The following is a 7,174-nucleotide window of genomic DNA, read 5'->3' as shown; positions in this document are numbered from 1 at the left end:
CTCCTCTTGCAGAAAAAGTTTGCCAAACCCTCCTCTGGGGCCTCAAGTCAGCTCCATATCCACCTCCTCTTGCATCTATTGGTCTAGTTAGGGGCATGGTGTGTCAGCATCACATGAAAATGACCACTCAAACTCTGGCTAGGTGTTTCTGCTGGCATGACAGACTTTGCCATCCATTAACGCTGAGCCACATGTTTAGCTAAGATGATATAAGTAGTTAAAGTAAATCCAGCAGAAGCCAGAAAAGAAATAAATAAGAACTTTATTTAAAAAAAAATCAGCAACAATTAGAGGGGAACCATCTTTAACTTGATCTTTTCTTCTATATTTGAAAAGTATCTCATCTTTGTTAAAATTTCCTTGGCTTTTTCAAAATCATCTGAAATAAACAGAGACATTAATGTGAGACTTCATTTCAAGCAAGAATAAAACTAAGTCTATTGGTTAAAGAGCTGTATTAAAGTCTGGAGAGCTGAGCAAGTTCACCAACTTGTAGCATGTGTCAGAACTTCCTGCCTTTTTAAGGATAATATTCCATTGTATGGATGTGTCATATTTTGTTTATCTATTCAATTGTTGATGGACACTTGTTAGCTTTTATGAAAAATCCTATGAACATGGGTATCGACAAGTATTATGTCCTTGACCGAAGTCTAGCCAGACCCTCTGAACTCTCTTCTCGACTAGGCCTCAACCTTGACCTGTACTAACATATGATAACATAGCTTCTAGGAAGTCAAGGCCACATCCCTAGGATAATCCTAGACCCTCTCGAGTAATTTCAAGGCCGCAAAAGAATTCACTATTGCAGCCAATACGCAAAGCGAGGGTCCATGCTTCCCTTCAGTAAGTGCCAGTTAGCAAGCCCAGATGGGTTTCACATTGACCAATTCCACCTGCCCCCCCCCCCCCCACTTCCTGCCTTGGAATTTCTCACTTCCCAGATCCTACTGACCTCCTGTGCACCACCACCCCATTTCCTCCTCCTCCCTTTAAAGTGCCAGTCACGAATTGTAGTTTAGTTTAGTTCCCAGTGGACTCTTTTCCCTATTGCAATAGTTATCACTGATTCAAATCTGTGCTTAGCGCTTTAACTAGTGTCGTCTGGCTTTGTTTATCGTTGACAATTATCCAGCACCGTGACTCGGATCTGGATTGGAAACATAGAACCCTTGGTTGGAACAGCCAGATCTTTCAACACACAGAGGCCCTTGTCAAATCTCCCGTCTGCTGCTCATTTGGCTACTTGTGGTGGCGAGTACAACTCCAATTCTCCCGACAAATGTCCGAAGCACAGTGGAGACAGAGTTGGATTCTTACAGTTCTGGGTAGGCTCTCTGAGGCTGGGTCAGTGTCCCAGGCTTCTTTTGAAAGGTCTCCCCTAGATTCTGGGCTAGAATCCTTCCTGGCTCCTCGTTTCCAGCGAGGATTGGCTCCCAGGCTGGAATTTTTTTTCCTGGCTCCTTGTGAGGCCTCTTTGTTCTCTCTGTTTGAGTCAGTTCCTCCATGAGAATCTCTCAGGCGACGGAAACCTCCCTTCTCCAACTCCTGCTGACTGTGCGTCACCATGGTGCTGTGTCCGTTCCTTAGATCGTCTGACTTTCCTTAGGAGATTTTGGGGCTCTTTGGGAGACTTAAGATCTTCTCAAACTATCTCCTTCAAGACCTCTCCTTCCCATCACCCCCCCCCCCCCCTTTTCCTCCTTTACCACCCGCCATCTTCCCTTTAACTCTGATATGTCCAAGAAAAGATACTTAATTTTCCCTGGTTATATCTGTATGGTAAAACATTATTATTTCAGAAACTGTGTACTTCATAGAAATTTATCAATGCCACCACTATCCATATGTCTTTGTGAAATGTTATGAATAAAGTTATTATTTTAAAAAATGTGTATGTCACAGAAACAACCAAATCTCCTTGTCAACTGTATTCTTTTGAGAATGAACTTTCATTGGATCTTTCCCACCACCCCATTGTATAGGTTTTTATTTAAATCCTCTAGTTTGGTTTTCACAACACATCTGCTTCATAGTCATATATCATTGTTATTATTTTTAATAATACGTTAAATTTATGCTTTCATCGGATCTTTAACTGTGGTCACTTTAATTCAACCTTTTGCTATCCATAGATAGTTATTGTTTTACTCTGATGCTTTCCTAAAAGATTCTGCAACCAGCTACAGGTCAGACCAGTTGTGTTTTAACAAAAAGGGACTGTCTTGAAGATTCACGAGAAAGGACTCAGGAATATACACTTCTAATGGCATTGCTTAATAACTTTGAAATCAAACCCATAAACTAAATCAGAATTTCTAAAAGCCAATGGGTTCATAAAACTGCTAACCCAAGGCTAAGTAGAATAAAATTAATTACATGGGATTGAGTAAACTGATAAAGAATGACTATAACTTTTTATATACTTTGTTTGAAATTCTGCTGGCTCTTAAATGCTCTCTTTTCCAGATGTAAGAAAATCCTGTTCTGTTTCCTCTTCAGCTATCTACGATTCATAAAATCTAGTAAAATTTACTTTTCTAAACAAAGTTAAAACATTTAGCTGTTGCTCCCTGCCTAATCCCTTAAAAAATTGGAAACTTTGATGGAGTACTCTCCTTTTCATAGCGATATAGTTATTTGTTCATTGTTTTTGAGGTTTTGTTTAATAAGAATCTGTTCTATTTGCCATAGGTTATAATTGAAAACACCAGTCATATTATGAACGCTTTGACTGGAAACGATGCATACAATCAGATATGACCAGACAATTTCAAGGAACTACGGTTGACTCTTTAGAGAGCCAAGGCTTACAAAGCCCTCTTGAAAAAACTGGCCTGGTATCTGGCTTAGAGTTCACAGACTTAGGTAAGTAAGGGAACTTCCTGGACAGTCCAGGAAGTTCGGGATATTTTGAGAAGAGAGGAGTTCCAGACTGCTTTCTGCTTCCCAAGTTCTCTTTCCCATAAAAGCTCTTATCCCACTGACGTGTAGTCATGACAGGGACTTTCTCTGGATTCTGGGAGGTAGCCCTGACTCCTTACAATAACTTCCCTTTATCTGGGCTCCTCTGAGTGGCTTTCTGCTTCTTGCATCCCAATGAACGCCAAGCTAAAAGGCCACGAGTCTCTTAGTTAGGGGGGTAGCACCGGTCAGGAATGGGTGGGAAGGTGGTTCTCGCTTACAAACAGCTGGCAGTAGACAGTCCCTTCATTGTGAGAGCCAGGGCCGTGGGGACATCTGTGATGTGGGCAGAGCTCTGCCATGTGTTTCTTTTCCCATGTGCCCTGCAGGAAAAGGGGTGTGCAGGCTCTGCCAAATGTTGAATGTGCAGCCTTCTCCTCAGAATCTACCTGGGTTGGTTTCGGCCCACACCCCTCATCTTACCTTCTACTTGTTAAAAGGGGATGCAAGCACGTTCTCTCATCTAACCTTTCACCGGCAGATCACTGCTTCTGGCACACAGCTTGCTTTTCCAGCAAGGCTGTGCATTCTGAAGGCAAAAATACACTCTCAGCTATATTTAATTCCTTCCCATTAAACCATCGTTTATGGGTATAGAACAGCTACTTGTGGAACGGATGTTTATATCTCAGGGCTTACAATTTCTTTCCATATTTGAGAAAGTGAAGAAGGGAAGACAATACCTTGTTCAAAAGCTCTGCTCAAATTGTCAGTCAGTTCTTTCTGTTTAGCTGCAAGAGAAAACCATGATCTTAATTTTTCTATTTAAATAGGCTCACTATTTAAGACATTGGCTACATTCCAGAGAGAGAGGGATGTTACAGGTCTAACCTCCAGACAAAATTGGTTTCAGTATACCCAAGAAGAAGAAGAAGAAAAAAAGAATCCCTGAATCATTTATATTCATTTTTCACTTAACCCGGAAATGAAGTGAAAATAGCAATAACATGCATTTGGTGGTATTTCATCTCTTACCTCTGACAACAGATTCAAACTCGTTAATGGCAGCTTCACTTTCAGCTTCTGCGAGTTTTTCATTGATATCCATTATTTCCATGAGGAATTGATTGTCCATTTTATAATCTGTTCCTTCAGGAATCTCTATTCCATGGAGCTTTAGCTATTGGGGCATAAAGCAGGCGAAATAAGTATTCTTCCAGAGATGATGGCCAACAGCATAAATCCTACTCACCCTTCTGAACAGAACACCACCCAGGGAGAACTTGGGCTTTCCTAGCAAAGAACGTGTGAGGGCAGCGTGCTGGAAACCCAGCTGCGGAAGGAATGCTTGGATGGGATCCTTTTCTGCTACTTAGAAGTGTGTGACCCTGGAGGAGTCACTCCTGCACTTGTGAGTTTGAACTAAATACCGTGTTTCCCCGAAAATAAGACATCCTCCGAAAATAAGACCTAGCGCAACGTTGGGAGAAAAAATTAATATAAGACACTGTCTTATTTTCGGGGAAACAGGGTACTTGTAAAGATTTTATGAAATCCTGCCGAAATCGGTCTGGCTCAGTGGATAGAGCGTCGGCCTTTGGACCGAAAGGTCCCAGGTTCGATTCTGGTCAAGGGCATGTACCTTGGTTGTGGGCACATTCCCAGTTGGGAATGTGCAGGAGGCGGCTGATTGATGTTTCTAACTTTCTATCCCTCTCGCTTCCTCCCTGTAAAAATCAATAAGGTATATTAAAAAAAAAAAAAAAAGATTCTATGAAATCCTAATATTCGAAGGTATGCACCTCTGCCCTTCCTTCAACACCCCCAAATTTCTTTCCTAACAGCCATCATCATCCAACCCTTGAAATTTATAGAAAATATTTTGTGTGTATTTTTTTTTAGTGCAATTGGGCAAGTAAGATTTACAGGTAATAGCCAGAGAAAACTATTCTCCTGCAGTATCTTTGGGTCCGAGGACCGGCTCAGGGCTCAAGCAATGAACGCCAGGGAAGTCACACACGCAAGGGTTGGAACATCACCTTACAAGGTACAGTCCCCTGCTCAGCGGGGCCAGAAGGGTCTTGTAGGCGTCATTCACCAGGGTCGAATGCTTCTCGGAGAAGTCCTTTTCTGTCTGTGGGTGGAGAATAAGAAAGTCTTATTATTATCATCTGAGTCAGCCATCTTCCAACAACAAACCCTTTCATAAAGTACCGATGGGCAGGAACCTAAGGACATGGCCGAAGTGGAACTGCAGGATGAGCTATAGTTATTTCCAACTGATGGTTGTAATTTGGCAGAACAGGCCCAGGGCCTGGCAGGCTAGGGTCTGGCTGTCACCGGGTGGAGCCAGCTGTCCAGCTCTGTCCCTGATAACCCATCACCACAAGGCCACCGCCACCCACCCAGAATGCACACGTGTTTGGGTGTGATTAAGCGGGGCCCACAATCTACCTGAGACCTCTGGCCGAAAAAGTCTGGGTGGACAAGACGCTGTAGTTGCTGGAACCGATGCTGGAGCTTTGCGGTATCCACATTGAAGGAACGTTTGCTTTAAGGAAATAGGGAGATGGAATTCATGCATCAAATATTAATAGACTTGTGTACCACAGGCCTGGTTCCCGTCCCCAGGGAGGAACAGGCGATAAACAGGCAACAGGGAGAAGCTCCAAAAGTGGTAGCTTCTGGGAAGAGAAAACAGAACAGGACAGAGAGAGGGGCAGATGTGGTGGACAATGAACTGCATTGGAGCTTCGACCTGAATGATGACGATGAGTAATCAACAATCCTAGGAAAGGCTTCAACACTGCATTAGGTTTGCCTATCTCTTGCGTCTCCTTTACTCCCTGTCCGTTTTCTTCCTAGTTAATTAAGGAAGAAAGTGGAGGAAACATGCTAGTTTGGCCCCCTTGAGGAACTTAAAAAGGTTACTTTGGTTCCTGCGGCCCATCACCAGTGCTCAATGACTGGCTGGACGGATAATTAGATCTCAGTGCTTATAATTTATCCGTGGCCCAGAGTTAAGGGGAAGGGGAATGGGCGGATCCCACCCCATCTTTGCAAGGATGATGGTCCCTTCATCTCAGTCAACCACCTTGTGTTTTGTTTTTTAGTTTTTAAATATGTTTTACAGAGAGGAAGAGAGAGAGAGAGACAGAGAATAAGAAATATGGAGGAGAAACATCGATCAGTTGCCTCTTGCACACTCCCTACTGGGGGTGTGCCGGCAATCAAGGTACATGCCCTTGACCGGAATCAAACCTGGGACCCTTCAGTCCGCAGGCCGCCGCTCTATCCACTGAGCCAAACCGGTTAGGGCCCCCACCTTGTTTTAACCCAATCCCCTTTGCTTCCTATTCCCACATCCTGCCCTATGGTCAGTTCAGCTCCGCCCAAACTTCACCACCTCTCAACCTTCCGAAGAAAACAGGAAAAAACACCCATTTCTCAGATCCTCTCCCTCTCCAATTCTCCCTTTTCCCTTAGACTCCGCCCACAATACATTTCCCCCCATTCCCCCCGGTTTTACTCCCTTATCTTGGGTAACACCCCAGTATTCCTTTCTTAAAAGTTTCAACCCAAATTCAATCGTTCTGATCTCATCCCTCCAGTCTCCTTTTATAAGGCCCCTCAAGGAACCCTTCCCCCAGGCCCCGCCCCTCCAGTCGGCCTCAGGCCACTCAATCTCCCCCTAACTTTATTCCCCACCCCTCCAGTGTTCCCTTCACCGATGTCTCCATCCCTTAAAGCCCTGTTTATTTCCTTTATTATTTTTTTATTAAATTATTATCTGTGTACATATCTTACCATGGCCCCCCCCCCCCCCATACGTGTCCTCCCTCCCCAGAGTTTTGTGTCCATGCCTTAAAGCCCTTCCCCCAGGCCTGCTCCCTAGTTCCCTCTTTTCCGGTCACACCCCATCCTCCAGGTCCCCAGGCCCCATCACGCGGTCTCTAGGGTTCCGCCCACCCACCTAACCGGTCCCACCTTCTTCTCTCCCCAGATCGTCCCGAAGCCGCCTCCCGTACCAGTCCATGAGGCTGAAGTGGTCTCTGGTGGGGTCAGGTGGCTGCAGCGCCCGGCACTGGGGGCAGAAGAACCCGTCCTCCCGGATGGGGCCCCCCGGGCCGCCGCAGTTCCAACACTGGGGGGAGCTGCTTCCTGCGAGCGACGGAGCATTGCAGCTCAGCGGTCTCCTTCCGAGGAGCCCGGCCGGCCACCACCCCAACACCCGGGGCAAGGCCCCGGTCCTCCCGCCCCACATCTGGCC

The 7,174-nt window shown here is 45.1% G+C and overlaps 1 protein-coding gene across 4 annotated transcripts; it reads right to left on the bottom strand.

The window, feature by feature from the left end:
- Positions 1-237: 237 nt before the first annotated feature.
- On the bottom strand, positions 238-7,168 carry HSCB (HscB mitochondrial iron-sulfur cluster cochaperone). Of its 4 annotated transcripts, XM_036449056.2 has the most exons (6): positions 6,933-7,168; positions 5,359-5,455; positions 4,949-5,038; positions 3,940-4,084; positions 3,648-3,695; positions 238-379 (listed from the first exon to the last, which is right to left on the bottom strand). In XM_036449056.2, exons 1-6 carry the CDS (start codon positions 7,166-7,168, stop codon positions 288-290), a joined length of 708 nt encoding a protein of 235 aa, XP_036304949.1. In that variant the 3' UTR covers positions 238-287. The 4 variants fall into 4 exon arrangements, with proteins under 4 accessions (XP_036304949.1, XP_036304953.1, XP_036304952.1 ...); XM_036449060.1 differs by lacking the exon at positions 5,359-5,455 and having other exon boundaries at positions 4,944-5,038; positions 6,933-7,066; XM_036449059.1 differs by lacking the exon at positions 5,359-5,455 and having other exon boundaries at positions 6,933-7,066.
- Positions 7,169-7,174: the final 6 nt, after the last annotated feature.

Source organism: Pipistrellus kuhlii, unplaced genomic scaffold (assembly GCF_014108245.1).
Source record: "Pipistrellus kuhlii isolate mPipKuh1 unplaced genomic scaffold, mPipKuh1.p scaffold_m20_p_20, whole genome shotgun sequence".
NCBI classification, from domain to species: Eukaryota; Metazoa; Chordata; class Mammalia; order Chiroptera; family Vespertilionidae; genus Pipistrellus; species Pipistrellus kuhlii.
This window is presented reverse-complemented; position numbering and strand designations above follow the sequence as displayed.